The 16578-nt window shown below is 44.0% G+C and overlaps 1 protein-coding gene across 1 annotated transcript in view; it reads left to right on the top strand.

Moving 5' to 3' along the window:
* Positions 1-16578, top strand: part of LOC121556335 (UDP-glucuronic acid decarboxylase 1-like) — a 157200-nt gene that overhangs the window by 76430 nt on the left and 64192 nt on the right. The window contains exon 7 of the mRNA XM_041870244.2: positions 10642-10746. Within this exon, the coding sequence (XP_041726178.1) occupies positions 10642-10746 (105 nt within the window). The remainder of the gene's footprint in view (positions 1-10641; positions 10747-16578) is intronic.

The following is a 16578-nucleotide window of genomic DNA, read 5'->3' as shown; positions in this document are numbered from 1 at the left end:
GTATTCAGACCCTATGCTATGAGACTCAAAATTGAGCTCAGGTGCATCCTGTTTCCATTCATCATCCTTGAGATGGTTCTACAACTTGATTGGAGTACACCTGTGGTAAATTCAGTTGATTGAACATGATTTGGAAAGGCACACACCTCTCTATATAAGGTCCCACAGTTGACAGTGCATGTCAGAGCAAAAACCAAGCCATGAGGTCGATGAAATTGTCCATAGAGCTCCGAGACAGGATTGTGTCGAGGCACAGATCTGGGGAAGGGTACCAAAAAATGTCTGCAGCATTGGAGGTCCCCAAGAACACAGTTGCCTCCATCATTCTTAAATGGAAGACGTTTGGAACCACCAAGACTCTTCCTAGAGCTGACCGCCCGGCCAAACTGAGCAATCGGGGAAGAACGGCCTTGGTCAGGGAGGTGACCAAGAACCTGATGGTCACTCTGACAGAGCTCTAGAGTTCCTCTGTGGAGATAGGCGAACCTTCCAGACGAAAAACCATCTCTGCAGCACTCCATCAATCAGGCCTTTATGGTAGAGTGGCCAGACGGAAGCCACTCCTCAGTAAAAGGCACAAGACAGCCCACTTGGAGTTTGCCAAAAGGCACCTAAAGACTCTCAGACCATGAGAAACAAGATTCTCTGGTCTGATGAACCAAGATTGAACTCTTTGGCCTGAATGCCAAACGATACGTCTGGAGGAAACATGGCACCATCCTTGCGGTGAAGCATGTTGGTGGCAGCATCATGCTGTGGGGATGTTTTTCAGTGGCAGGGACTGGGAGACTAGTCAGGATCGAGGGCAAGATGAACGGAGCAAAGTACAGAGAAATCCTTGATGAAAACCTGCTCCAGAGCGCTCAGGACCTCAGATTGGGGCGAAGGTTCACCTTCCAACAGGACAACAGTCCTAAGCACACAGCCAAAACAATGCAGGAGTGGCTTCGGGACAAGCCTCTGAATGTCCTTGAGTGGCCCAGCCAGAGCCCGGACTTGAACCCGATCGAACATCTCTGGAGAGACCTGAAAATAGCTGTGCATCAACGCTCCCCATCCAACCTGACAGAGCTTGAGAGGATCTGCAGAGAAGAAAGGGAGAAACTCCCCAAATAGAGGTGTACCAAGCTCGTAGTGTCGTACCCAAGAAGACTCGATGCTTTAATTGCTGCCAAAGGTGCTTCAACAAAGTACTGAGTAAAGGGTCTGAATACTTATGTAAATAGATATTTCTGTTTTTTAATTTAAATACATTTGCAAACATTTCTAAAAACCAGTTTTTGCTTTGTAATTATGGGGTATTGTGAGTAGATTGATGAGGGAAAAAAACAATATATATATATGTATATATATAACATTTGAATGGTACTGTGTGTGTGTGTATATATGTGTATGTATATAAATATAAACTCAGCAAAAAAAGAAACATCCCTTTTTCAAGACCCTGTCTTTCAAAGATAATTCCTAAAAATCCAAATAACTTCACAGATCTTCATTGTAAAGGGTTTAAACACTGTTTCCCATGCGTGTTCAATGAACCATAAACAATTAATGAACGCTAAAGAGGTCTTTCTACTAACTCTGAAAAACACCAAAAGAAAGATGCCCAGGGTCCCTGCTCATCTGCATGAACGTGTCTTAGGCATGCTGCAAGGAGGCATGAGGACTGAAGATGTGGCCAGGGCAATAAATTGCAATGTCCGTACTGTGAGACGCCTAAGACAGCGCTACAGGGAGACGGGACGGACAGCTGATGGTCCTCGCAGTGGCAGACCACGTGTAACAACACCTGCACAGGATCGGTACATCCGAACATCACACCTGCGGGACAGTTACAGGATGGCAACAACAACTGCCCGAGTTACACCAGGAACGCACAATCCCTCCATCAGTGCTCAGACTGTCAGCAATAGGCTGAGAGAGGCTGGACTGAGGGCTTGTAGGCCTGTTGTAAGTCAGGTCCTCACCAGACATCACCGGCAACAACGTCGCCTATGGGCACAAACCCACCGTCGCTGGACCAGACAGGACTGGCAAAAAGTGCTCTTCACTGACGAGTCGCGGTTTTGTCTCACCAGGAGTGATGGTCGGATTTGCGTTTATCATCGAAGGAATGAGCGTTACACTGAGGCCTGTACTCTGGAGCGGGATCGATTTGGAGGTGGAGGGTCCGTCATGGTCTGGGGCGGTGTGTCACCGCATCATCGGACTGAGCTTGTTGTCATTGCAGGCAATCTCAACGCTGTGCGTTACAGGGAAGACATCCTCCTCCCTCATGTGGTACCCATCCTGCAGGCTCATCCTGACATGACCCTCCAGCATGACAATGCCACCAGCCATACTGCTCGTTCTGTGCGTGATTTCCTGCAAGACAGGAATGTCAGTGTTCTGCCATGGCCAGCGAAGAGCCCGGATCTCAATCCCATTGAGCACGTCTGGGACCTGTTGGATCAGAGGGTGAGGGCTAGGGCCATTCCCCCCAGAAATGTCCGGGAACTTGCAGGTGCCTTGGTGGAAGAGTGGGGTAACATCTCAAAGCAAAACTGGCAAATCTGGTGCAGTCCATGAGGAGGAGATGCACTGCAGTACTTAATGCAGCTGGTGGCCACACCAGATACTGACTGTTACTTTTGATTTGGACCCCCCCTTTGTTCAGGGACACATTATTCAATTTATGTTAGTCACATGTCTGTGGAACTTGTTCAGAGTGTGCAAAGCTGTCATCAAGGCAAAGGATGACTATTTGAAGAATCTAAAATATAACATATATTTTGATTTGTTTAACACTTTTTTGGTTACTACATAGTTCCAAATGTGTTATTTCAAAGTTTTGATGTCTTAACTATTATTATACAATGTATAAAATAGTAAAAATAAAGAAAAACCCTTGAATGAGTAGAAGTTTCCAAACTTTTAGCTCTTACACTGCCTGGAAGTGTGTTTTGGGTCATTGTCCTGTTGAAAAACAAATGATAGTCCCATTAAGCGCAAACCAGATGGGATGGCGTGTCGCTGCAGAATGCTGTGGTAGCCATGCTGGTTAAGTGTGCCTTGAATTATAAATAAATCACAGACTCTGTCACCAGCAAAGCACACCCAAACAATCACACCTCCTCCTGCATGCTTCACAGTGGGAACCACACATGGAGAGATCATCCGTTCACCTACTCTGCGTCTCAAGAAGACACGGCGGTTGGAACCAAAAATCTCAAATTTTGACTCATCAGACCAAAGTACAGATTTCCACCGGTCTAATGTCCATTGCTCGTGTTTCTTGGCCTAAGCAAGTTTCTTATTTTTTGGTGTCCTTTAGTAGTGGTTTCTTTGCAGCAATTACACCATGAAGCCCTGATTCATGCAGTCTCCTCTGAACAGTTGATGTTGAGATGTGTCTGTTACTTGAACTCTGTGAATAATTTATTTGTGCTGCAATCTGAGGTGCAGTTAACTCTAATGAACTGATCCTCTGCAGCAGAGGTAACTCTGGGTCTTCCTTTCCTGTGGCAGTCCTCATGAGAGCCAGTTTCATCATAGCGCTTGATGGTTTTTGCGACTGCACTTGAAGAAACTTTCAAAGTTCTTGAAATTTTCCGGATTGACTGACCTTCATGTCTTAAAGTAATGATGGACTGTTGTTTCTCTTTGGTTATTTGAGCTGTTCTTGCCATAATATGGACTTGGTCTTTTACCAAATAGGGCTATCTTCTGTATACCAACCCTACCTTGTCACAACACAACGGATTGGCTCAAACGCATTAAGACGGAAAGAAATTCCACAAATTAACTTTTAACAAGGCACACCTGTTAATTTAAATGCATTCCAGGTGACTACCTCATGAAGCTGGTTGAGAGAATGCCAAGAGTGTGCAAAGCTGTCATGAAGGCAAAGGTTGGCTACTTTGAAGAATCTCAAATATTAAATAAATTTTGATTTGTTTAACACTTTTTTTGGTTACTACATGATTCCATATGTGTTATTTCATAGTTTTGATGTCTTCACTATTATTCTACAATGTGTAAAATAGTAAAAATAAAGAAAAACCCTTGAATGAGTAGGTGTCCAAACTTTTGACTGGTACTATATATATATTATTTTACCATTTTATTAGGATCCCCATTAGCTTTTGCGATAGCAGCAGTTACTTTTCCTGGGGTCCAAAAGGTGGGTAAGGGTTAAAGTGGATAGAGAGGGGTGAGAAGAAGTGATGGAAGAAACCAGTTAGAGAGGTGTGAGGAAGGGAATGAGAGAGGAGAGAGAAATGGTTGACTTGACAGAGGTTCATTGGAGATGAGAGGGTGAGAGAGCGAGGGCAGAGAGAGGCTTTGGTGTAGGGAGCAGTGGTAGACACAGGTGAGATGGCTATGTCAACTCTCCTGAAAGGCAGAGGCCGGAAACTCAAACAATGTCTCATATTTGTTTTGGTGGATTATAATGGAAAAACATTACACCATCGGCCTTTGTCAGGTGGCAGACCTCACATGGATGTGGATGTGCTTGTGTGAGTACATCCCTGTATATACCTGCGAGTGTGTAGATCTTGGGAGCAGAAAACATTGAGTGGACATTACCTTTCTATAGTTTTACTTAGGGTTGCAAAATTCCGTGCACTTTCAATAAATTCCCTGCTTTCCTGAAATCCCGGTTGGAGGATTCCCGAAATCAGGAGGGAATAAGCAGGAAATCCAGAATCCTCCAACCAGTATTTCTGGAAAACCAGGGAATTTATTGAATGTTCCCAGAATTTAGCAACCCTAGTTTTAGTAATACATTATTAATTAGTCATGCTCCTTTGCTTGGATATTCAACTTATCTTATTCTTATCTTATTCGACTTAAGATATGTGTAAACATTCGCTTTCAATGCAGCACATGGCCTTCTCTCTCTCATGCTACGCTTCTGTTCAGCCTCCTCTGTGCGTTCCTCACATCTCCTTGCTTTTGTCTTCAATACACTCAAGTCTCAGATGCCACCATGACACATGACAGCCCAAGCCTCTAGAGAAACTGCTATGTGGGATATAGGCTACTTTACATTGAATACATTAGTAAGTATTTCATATAATAAATCTGTTGGTTTTGACACCCTTCTACTCAAATACCAACCTTTTGTCTTGTATCTGCCCCATAAAGTAGCTTAATGATCTTACTGTACCTGCTGTATGAACAGATACAGTATCTACAGTGGGGAGAACAAGTATTTGATACACTGCCGATTTTGCAGGTTTTCCTACTTACAAAGCATGTAGAGGTCTGTAATTTTTATCATAGGTACACTTCAACTGTGAGAGACGGAATCTAAAACAAAAATCCAGAAAATCACATTGTATGATTTTTAAGTAATTCATTTGCATTTTATTGCATGACATAAGTATTTGATACATCAGAAAAGCAGAACTTAATATTTGGTACAGAAACCTTTGTTTGCAATTACAGAGATCATATGTTTCCTGTAGGTCTTGACCAGGTTTGCACACACTGCAGCAGGGATTTTGGCCCACTCCTCCATACAGACCTTCTCCAGATCCTTCAGGTTTCGGGGCTGTCGCTGGGCAATACGTACTTTCAGCTACCTCCAAAGATGTTCTATTGGTTTCAGGTCTGGAGACTGGCTAGGCCACTCCAGGACCTTGAGATGCTTCTTACGGAGCCACTCCTTAGTTGCCCTGGCTGTGTGTTTCGGGTCGTTGTCATGCTAGAAGACCCAGCCACGACCCATCTTCAATGCTCTTACTGAGGGAAGGAGGTTGTTGGCCAAGATCTCGCGATACATGGCCCCATCCATCCTCCCCTCAATACGATGCAGTTGTCCTGTCCCCTTTGCAGAAAAGCATCCCCAAAGAATGATGTTTCCACCTCCATGCTTCACGGTTGGGATGGTGTTCTTGGGGTTGTACTCATCCTTCTTCTTCCTCCAAACACGGCGAATGGAGTTTAGACCAAAAAGCTCTATTTTTGTCTCATCAGACCACATGACCTTCTCCCATTCCTCCTCTGGATCATCCAGATGGTTATTGGCAAACTTCAGACGGGCCTGGACATGCGCTGGCTTGAGCAGGGGGACCTTGCGTGCGCTGCAGGATTTTAATCCATGACGGCGTAGTGTGTTACTAATGGTTTTCTTTGAGACTGTGGTCTCAGCTCTCTTCAGGTCATTGACCAGGTCCTGCCGTGTAGTTCTGGGATGATCCCTCACCTTCCTCATGATCATTGATGCCCCACGAGGTGAGATCTTGCATGGAGCCCCAGACCGAGGGTGATTGACCGTCATCTTGAACTTCTTCCATTTTCTAATAATTGCGCCAACAGTTGTTGCCTTCTCACCAAGCTGCTTGCCTATTGTCCTGTAGCCCATCCCAGCCTTGTCCAGGTGTACAATTGTATCCCTGACACAGCTCTCTGGTGTTGGCCATTGTGGAGAGGTTGGAGTCTGTTTGATTGAGTGTGTGGACAGGTGTCTTTTATACAGGTAACGAGTTCAAACAGGTGCAGTTAATACAGGTAATGAGTGGAGAACAGGAGGGCTTCTTAAAGAAAAACTAACAGGTCTGTGAGAGCCGGAATTCTTACTGGTTGGTAGGTGATCAAATACTTATGTCATGCAATAAAATGCAAATGAATTACTTAAAAATCATACAATGTGATTTTCTGGATTTTTGTTTTAGATTCCGTCTCTCACAGTTTAAGTGTACCTATGATAAAAATTACAGACCTCTACATGCATTGTAAGTAGTAACACCTGCAAAATCGGCAGTGTATCAAATATTTGTTCTCCCCACTGTATATATACAGTGAGGGGAAAAAAGTATTTGATCCCCTGCTGATTTTGTACGTTTACCCACTGACAAAGAATTGATCAGTCTATAATTGTAATGGTAGGTTTATTTGAACAGTGAGAGACAGAATAACAACAAGAAAATCCAGAAAACGCATGTCAAAAATTTTATAAATTGTTTTGCATTTTAATGAGGGAAATAAGTATTTGACCCCCTCTCAATCAGAAAGATTTCTGGCTCCCAGGTGTCTTATACAGGTAACGAGCTGAGATTAGGAGCACACTCTTAAAGGGAGTGCTCCTAATCTCAGCTTGTTACCTGTATAAAAGAAACCTGTCCACAGAAGCAATCAATCAATCAGATTCCAAACTCTCCACCATGGCCAAGACCAAAGAGCTCTCAAAGGATGTCAAGGACAAGATTGTAGACCTACACAAGGCTGGAATGGGCTATAAGACCATCGCCAAGCAGCTTGGTGAGAAGGTGACAACAGTTGGTGCGATTATTCGCAAATGGAAGAAACACAAAAGCACTGTCAATCTCCCTCGGCCTGGGGCGCCATGCAAGATCTCACCTCGTGGAGTTGCAATGATCATGAGAACGGTGAGGAATCAGCCCAGAACTACACGGGAGGATCTTGTCAATGATCTCAAGGCAGCTGGGACCATAGTCACCAAGACTCTACGCCGTGAAGGACTGAAATCCTGCAGCGCCCGCAAGCTCCCCCTGCTCAAGAAAGCACATATATGAAGTTTGCCAATGAACATCTGAATGATTCAGAGGAGAACTGGGTGATCAGTTTTGTGGTCAGATGAGACCAAAATGGAGCTCTTTGGCATCAACTCAACTCGCCATGTTTGGAGGAGGAGGAATGCTGCCTATGACCCCAAGAACACCATCCCCACCATCAAACATGGAGGTGGAAACATTATGCTTTGGGGGTGTTTTTCTGCTAAGGGGACAGGACAACTTCACCGCATCAAAGGGACGATGGACGGGGCCATGTACCGTCAAATCTTTGGTGAGAACCTCCTTCACTCAGCCAGAGCATTGAAAATGGGTCGTGGATGGGTATTCCAGCATGACAATGACCCAAAACACACGGCCAAGGCAACAAAGGAGTGGCTCAAGAAGAAGCACATTAAGGTCCTGGAGTGGCCTAGCCAGTCTCCAGACCTTAATCCCATAGAAAATCTGTGGAGGGAGCTGAAGGTTCGAGTTGCCAAACGTCAGCCTCGAAACCTTAATGACTTGGAGAAGATCTGCAAAGAGGAGTGGGACAAAATCCCTCCTGAGATGTGTGCAAACCTGGTGGCCAACTACAAGAAACGTCTGACCTCTGTGATTGCCAACAAGGGTTTTTCCACCAAGTACTAAGTCATGTTTTGCAGAGGGGTCAAATACTTATTTCCCTCATTAAAATGCTAATCAATTTATAACATTTTTGACATGCATTTTTCTGAATTTTTTTGTTGTTATTCTGTCTCACTGTTCAAATAAACCTACCATTAAACTTATAGACTGATCATTTATTTGTCAGTGGGCAAATGTACACAATCAGCAGGGGATCAAATACTTGTTTCCCTCACTGTAGGTCTCTTTCTCCCCAGCACGGCAGCTTTCCTCTCATTAAAACCGCCCCCCTATCCCAGACTCTACCCCTTCACTAGAACTCCTGACAATTCTACTTTAAGTAGGTCAGTTTTTCCTGGAGCCTGTTCTCTTTTGTGATTCTGGAATCAATTTTAAAGGACAGTGTTCTGTCTAATTAGCAGTACAGTAGCTGGTGGAGTCTGAAGCTGTGTGTAGTGTGTTTTGTGTTTGCGTGTGTGTGTGTCTTTATGTATTTGTGCATCTTGTCGTATCTTTCATTAGCCCCTCTCTGTTCTCTGCATCGCAAGCCAAGCCCTTTCAAATGGAAATCTATTCTTCCTTCATTTCCTTTTCATCCCCCTCTCCTTGTTGTACCATAGTAATGCAGTGTGTTCTCAGGTGGGCGCACAGCAAACTGATTGCATTAAAGAGTAAAACAAGAAAACACTGTGATATGAAAAGATGGAATTCTGTTTCTATAGGCAGCCCTCCATTTCTGTTCACAGACACACACACACACACACACACACACACACACACACACACACACACACACACACACACACACACACACACACACACATGCTGACCGTTCTCTCTACAGTACATCACTAGTTGACCATATGGTCACCTCGCCTGCTGGTCTCTCTCTGTCTCACCCTTTTGGTTTCCTGGCTATCTCTCTCTCTCCACAGTTTGGACACATGGTCATCCCTCTCGCTTTCACAGAATTAGGATTCGCCCTCATGGTCTTCCCCTCTCTTTCTCTCTCTCCCTCCCCCCTCTGTGTCCCTCTTCTCTGTTGACTCACTTCCCCCAAAGGCTGTGTGTGTGTGTGTGTGTGAACATGAATGTGTGTGTTATGATCCTCAGCCTTCTCTCCAGATTGCCTGAGTATCCTTGAGGATAAAGCCTGCATGCCTTTGAGAATAGGCTGAGCCGGTGGAATCCAAGGCTATACTGTATGTTGTGACTGAAGAAGTCCAGTACAGTACCAGATGGTCATAACATCCTTCCAGTGCAGTAGCAGCTGGTCATAACATCCTTCCAGTACAGTACCAGCTGGTCATAACATCCTTCCAGTACAGTAGCAGCTGGTCATAACATCCTTCCAGTACAGTACAAGCTGGTCATAACATCCTTCCAGTGCAGTAGTAACTGGTCATAACATCCTTCCAGTGCAGTAGCAGCTGGTCATAACATCCTTCCAGTACAGTAGCAGCTGGTCATAACATCCTTCCAGTACAGTACAAGCTGGTCATAACATCCTTCCAGTGCAGTAGTAACTGGTCATAACATCCTTCCAGTGCAGTAGCAGCTTGTCATAACATCCTTCACTAAGGTGTTCTTTTCCACCTGAAATCCACCACTGTTATTCATTGTGCCTTTACATTATTATGTCATTAACTGATTCTTTCTTTCTTTCTTTCTTTCTTTCTTTCTTTCTTTCTTTCTTTCTTTCTTTCTTTCTTTCTTTCTTTCTTTCTTTCTTTCTTTCTTTCTTTCTTTCTTTCTTTCTTTCTTTCTTTCTTTCTTTCTTTCTTTCTTTCTTTCTTTCTTTCTTTCTTTCTTTCTTTCTTTCTTTCTTTCTTTCTTTCTTTCTTTCTTTCTTTCTTTCTTTCTTTCTTTCTTTCTTTCTTTCTTTCTTTCTTTCTTTCTTTCTTTCTTTCTTTCTTTCTTTCTTTCTTTCTTTCTTTCTTTCTTTCTTTCTTTCTTTCTTTCTTTCTTTCTTTCTTTCTTTCTTTCTTTCTTTCTTTCTTTCTTTCTTTCTTTCTTTCTTTCTTTCTTTCTTTCTTTCTTTCTTTCTTTCTTTCTTTCTTTCTTTCTTTCTTTCTTTCTTTCTTTCTTTCTTTCTTTCTTTCTTTCTTTCTTTCTTTCTTTCTTTCTTTCTTTCTTTCTTTCTTTCTTTCTTTCTTTCTTTCTTTCTTTCTTTCTTTCTTTCTTTCTTTCTTTCTTTCTTTCTTTCTTTCTTTCTTTCTTTCTTTCTTTCTTTCTTTCTTTCTTTCTTTCTTTCTTTCTTTCTTTCTTTCTTTCTTTCTTTCTTTCTTTCTTTCTTTCTTTCTTTCTTTCTTTCTTTCTTTCTTTCTTTCTTTCTTTCTTTCTTTCTTTCTTTCTTTCTTTCTTTCTTTCTTTCTTTCTTTCTTTCTTTCTTTCTTTTCTTTCTTCTTTCTTTCTTTCTTTCTTTCTTCTTTCTTTCTTTCTTTCTTTCTTTCTTTCTTTCTTTCTTTCTTTCTTTCTTTCTTTCTTTCTTTCTTTCTTTCTTTCTTTCTTTCAGTGGACCAGATCTACCACCTGGCCTCTCCTGCCTCTCCTCCCAACTACATGTACAACCCCATCAAGACCCTGAAAACCAACACTATAGGAACCCTCAACATGCTGGGTGAGTCAAGAATTACACTGACTAAGATAACAGCACTGCAAACATCTACTTTAGTCTAGTTTGAATGTATCAGGAAGGACTTTTCTTTTGCATACGTTTTCTTTTGTGGTCTTGTCATTTCTACCGAATGAATGGTAGAATAAGAACTCCAAAACGATGGTGACAACCGTCTGTCTGTCTGTCTGTACATCAACTCCCCAACCACTGTCTGACGGGCAAATATGATTGGCTGATAATTGCTATAATCAATGGTCCGGGCGACGATGCAGGTTTCTCTGACAGTCGGTCGTCATGGATTACGAAATAAGAGGGAAGAAACATTTACATATAACATGGCTGTTCCCTCTATTTTCCCTCGCTTCCTCCACATCTCTTCCTGCCTCTCTCTTAGGCCCCATCCTCCATAGAGTGCAGCTGATATTCCTTCTCTGTCTGCCTGTGTGCTATTGGTTGAATTGAGCTCACATTCTCCCATCACACAGCGGAGTAGAGACATGAGATCAGCTCAAGGCCACCATTTAGCTTACAGGACCAGGATTGGTGACCCCTTCCACAGAGGTCATAGGGTCACGTGGGGGTCAACAGAGAGCGGGGGGTCATATAGTCACCCACGGCAATGGTGTCTGATTGACACAATGACCCAACATTTTCCTCACATTCCTTCTCAACCCAGCATGTGCCGGTTTGCTCTTTCAAGGCGTGTGACATTTTAAACCGACTGAAAAGGTTGCATTCTATTCGCTCTGATAGCAAGATCGTTAAAGATTAGACTACCTGCATGGGTGTCCGTAGGTACAACTGTCAGCTCATCAATGTGTACAGTCAGACAGACAGACAGGCAGGGAGACAGGCAGGGAGACGTACAGACAGACAGACAGACAGACGGACGGACGGACGGACGGACGGACGCACGCACGCACGCACGCACGCACACACACGTGCATGTTTATGGTCCACTCGGGTAAAAAAGGGGCACTTCTGAGTCCGGCTGCAAAGCTCTCATCTGCAATTCATCTCTTTTTGAGATTGTACATGAGATTGCTGTGTTGAGAGTGGAGCGGCGATCAATGTGTCAATGTGTTGACGTCAGTGTGGCACCTTCATGTGCCTTTAAGGGTGTCATTCATCAAAGTCTACACCCCCCTTGGATTTCTTCACATTTTATTGTTACAAAGTGGGATTCAAATTGATTTCTAATTTTTTGTCAATGATCTGTCATGTCAAAGTGGAAGAAATATGTATATTTTTAAAGATTAATGAAAAATAAAACACAAATACAGTGCATTCGGGAAGTATTCAGACCCCTTGACATTTTCCACATTTAGTTACGTTATAGCCTTATTCTAAAATTGATTAAATTGTTTTTTCCCCCTCATCAATCTATACGCAATACCCAATAATGACAAAGAAAAAGCAGGTTTTTAGAAATGTTTTCAAATGTATTAAAATAAAAAAATTAAATATTACATTTACACAAGTATTCAGACCCTTTACTCAGTACTTTGTTAAAGCACCTTTGGCAGTAATTACAGCCTCGAGTATTCTTGGGTATGACGCTACAAGCTTGGCACACCTGTATTTGGGGAGTTACTCCCATTCTTCTCTGCAGATCCTCTCAAGCTCTGTGTTACGAACCCCGTGGCTTTGAACGTCTAGGGTGATGGACGTGAGACCCGTAACATAATGCATGCAAATTATAAGTGTGGCATGGAACAGTGAGAACAAATATGACACAACTACCATGAACTACCGTCAAACACAAGTGGTTTATTTCTGAACACACGGTAAAGGATTGGGAAAAAGGGCTGAGCAGGACCCAAGAAATGAAACAATAGTGTAAAACACCCCTAAACTGATCTTGCCTGCCTCAAGAACCGCTAGGCTACTGCTACCATACAAAAATACAGTGGGTGGTCCGCTCAGGTCTAACTAGTGTTTATAGACAGTTCTTTCTACGGGAAATGTATGCCCAAGGGCAGCTAGCTCAAACTCCCCTTTTCCCAGAAACACACAATAGTTACCAAACAGAGTAACCAGCAACTTAGTGAGTACTCTAAACAAAGGACATCACAGTATCCATTACTCACATACAAAACAGTAGTCTAACAGAATTACCAATCATAGTAAACAGCACTTAGTGAGTAATCAAAAACAGGACACCACCGTGTCCATACTCACATACGGAAATATTCTCTCTCCCACAACAAACACAAGTCTGGTTTTTATACAATGGGATGTGTGATTGAACAAACGAGAAACAGGTGCAATGCAGAGGAATGTTCACTGATTGGTCCACCTTAGCAATCAGCAGACATCTCAACGACCACTAATCAGGAACACACAGGACACCTGTGATTAGGGCAGAAGGAGAGAAAAAACACAAAAAGACACAGGATACCTGTATCCGTAACACTCTGTCAGGTTGGATGGGGAGCGTTGCTGCACAGCCATTTTCAGGTCTCTCCAGAGATGTTAGATCGGGTTTAAGTCCAGGCTCTAGCTGGGCCACTCCAGGACATTGAGACTTGTCCTGAAGCCCCTCCTGCGTTGTCTTGGCTGTGTGCTTAGGGTCGTTGTCCTGTTGGAAGGTGAACCTCAAATCAAATCAAATTTTATTTGCCACATGCGCCGAATACAACAGGTGTAGACCTTACAGTGAAATGCTTACTTACAAACCCTTAACCAACAATGCAGTTTTAAGAAGAGAAAAAAGTGTTAAGTAAAAAATAGATAAGTAAAAAATACAAATAATAAATAATTAAAGAGCAGCAGTAAAATAAAAGAACAGTAGGGAGGCTTTATACAGGGGTTTCCGGTACAGAGTCAATGTGCGGGGGCACCGGTTACATTTTACATTTTAGTCATTTAGCAGACGCTCTTATCCAGAGCGACTTACAGTTAGTGAGTGCATATTTTTTTTTTCATACTGGTCCCCCGTGGAAATCGAACCCACAACCCTGGCGTTGCAAGCGCCATGCTCTACCAACTGAGCTACACAGGACTACAGTTAGTCGAGGTAATTGAGGTAATATGTACATGTGGGTGGAGTTAAACTGACTGTGCATAGATAATAAACAGAGTAGCAGCGGCGTAAAAGAGGGGGGGGCGGGCAATGCAAATAGTCCGGGTAGCCATGATTAGCTGTTCAGCAGCCTTATCGCTTGGGGGTAGAAGCTGTTAAGAAGCCTTTTGGACGTAGACTTGGCACTCCGGTACCGCTTGCCGTGCGGTAGCAGAGAGAACAGTCTATGACTAGGGTGGCTGGCGTCTTTGACAATTTTTAGGGCCTTCCTCTGACACCGCCTGGTATAGAGGTCCTGGATGGCAGGAAGCTTGGCCCCAGTGATGTACTGGGCTGTACGCACTACCCTCTGTAGTGCCTTGCGGTTGGAGGCTGAGCAGTTGCCATACCAGGCGGTGATGCAACCAGTCAGGATACTCTCGATGGTGCAGCTGTAGAACTTTTTGAGGATCTGAGAACCCATGCCAAATCCTTTCAGTCTCCTTGGATTTGTCGTGCCCTTTTCACGACTGTCTTTGTGTGTTTGGACCATGATAGTTTGTTGGTGATGTTGACACCAAGGAACTTGAATCTCTCAACCTGTTCCACTACAGCCCTGTCGATGAGAATGGGGGCGTGCTCAGTCCTTTTTTTTACTTCCTGTAGTCCACAATCATCTCCTTTGTCTTGATCACGTTGAGGGAGAGTTTGTTATCCTGGCACCACACGGCCAGGTCGGCAAACTTAATGATGGTGTTGGAGTCGTGCCTGGCCATGCAGTCATGGGTGAACAGGGAGTACAGGACGGGACTGAGCACGCACCCCTGAGGGGCCCCCGTGTTGTGGATCAGCGTGGCAGATGTGTTGTTACCTACCCTTACCACCTGGGGGGCGGCCCGTCAGGAAGTCCAGGATCCAGTTGCAGAGGGAGGTGTTTAGTCCCAGGGTCCTGAGCTTAGTGATGAGCTTTGAGGGCACTATGGTGTTGAACGCTGAGCTGTAGTCAATGAATAGCATTCTCACGTAGGTGTTCCTTTTGTTCAGGTGGGAAAGGGAAGTGTGGAGTGCAATAGAGATTGCATCATCTGTGGATCTGTTGGGGCGGTATGCAAATTGGAGTGGGTCTAGGGTTTCTGGGATAATGGTGTTGATGTGAGCCATGATCAGCCTTTCAAAGCAATTCATGGCTACAGACGTGAGTGCTACGGGTCGGTAGTCATTTAGGCAGATTATCTTAGAGTTCTTGGGCACAGGGACTATGGTGGTCTGCTTGAAACATGTTGGTATTACAGACTCAGTCAGGGACATGTTGAAAATGTCAGTGAAGACACTTGTCAGTTGGTCTGCGCATGCTCAGAGTACACATCCTGGTAATCCGTCTGGCCTTTTGAATGTTGACCTGCTTAAAAGTATAGATGAAAACTCTCTTGAAAAATAGTGCGGTCTACAGCTTATCATGAGATACAGTGGGGAGAACAAGTATTTGATACACTGCCGATTTTGCAGGTTTTCCTACTTACAAAGCATGTAGAGGTCTGTAATTTTGATCATAGGTACACTTCAACTGTGAGAGACGGAATCTAAAACAAAAATCCAGAAAATCACATTGTAGATTTTTAAGTAATTCATTTGCATTTTATTGCATGACATAAGTATTTGATCACCTACCAACCAGTAAGAATTCCGGCTCTCACAGACCTGTTCGTTTTTCTTTAAGAAGCCCTCCTGTTCTCCACTCATTACCTGTATTAACTGCACCTGTTTGAACTCGTTACCTGTATAAAAGACACCTGTCCACACACTCAATCAAACAGACTCCAACCTCTCCACAATGGCCAAGACCAGAGCGCTGTGTAAGGACATCAGGGTTAAAATTGTAGACCTGCACAAGGCTGGGATGGGCTACAGGACAATAGGCAAGCAGCTTGGTGAGAAGGCAACAACTGTTGGCGCAATTATTAGAAAATGGAAGAAGTTCAAGATGACGGTCAATCACCCTCGGTCTGGGGCTCCATGCAAGATCTCACCTCGTGGGGCATCAATGATCATGAGGAAGGTGAGGGATCAGCCCAGAACTACACGGCAGGACCTGGTCAATGACCTGAAGAGAGCTGGGACCACAGTCTCAAAGAAAACCATTAGTAACACACTACGCCGTCATGGATTAAAATCCTGCAGCGCACGCAAGGTCCCCCTGCTCAAGCCAGCACATGTCCAGGCCCGTCTGAAGTTTGCCAATGACCATCTGGATGATCCAGAGGAAGAATGGGAGAAGGTAATGTGGTCTGATGAGACAAAAATAGAGCTTTTTGGTCTAAACTCCACTCGCCGTGTTTGGAGGAAGAAGAAGGATGAGTACAACCCCAAGAACACCATCCCAACCGTGAAGCATGGAGGTGGAAAAATCATTCTTTGGAGATGCTTTTCTGCAAAGGGGACAGGACGACTGCACCGTATTGAGGGGAGGATGGAAGGGGCCATGTATCGCGAGATCTTGGCCAACAACCTCCTTCCCTCAGTAAGAGCATTGAAGATGGGTCGTGGCTGGGTCTTCCAGCATGACAACGACCCGAAACACACAGCCAGGGCAACTAAGGAGTGGCTACGTAAGAAGAATCTCAAGGTCCTGGAGTGGCCTAGCCAGTCTCCAGACCTGAACCCAATAGAAAATCTTTGGAGTGAGCTGAAAGTCCGTATTGCCCAGCGACAGCCCCAAAACCTGAAGGATCTGGAGAAGGTCTGTATGGAGGAGTGGGCCAAAATCCCTGCTGCAGTGTGTGCAAACCTGGTCAAGACCTACAGGAAACGTATGATCTCTGTAATTGCAAACA

Source organism: Coregonus clupeaformis, chromosome 23 (assembly GCF_020615455.1).
Source record: "Coregonus clupeaformis isolate EN_2021a chromosome 23, ASM2061545v1, whole genome shotgun sequence".
NCBI lineage: Eukaryota > Metazoa > Chordata > Actinopteri > Salmoniformes > Salmonidae > Coregonus > Coregonus clupeaformis.
Note: the sequence above shows the minus strand (reverse complement) of the source record. Positions and strands in the feature narration are given on the sequence as shown.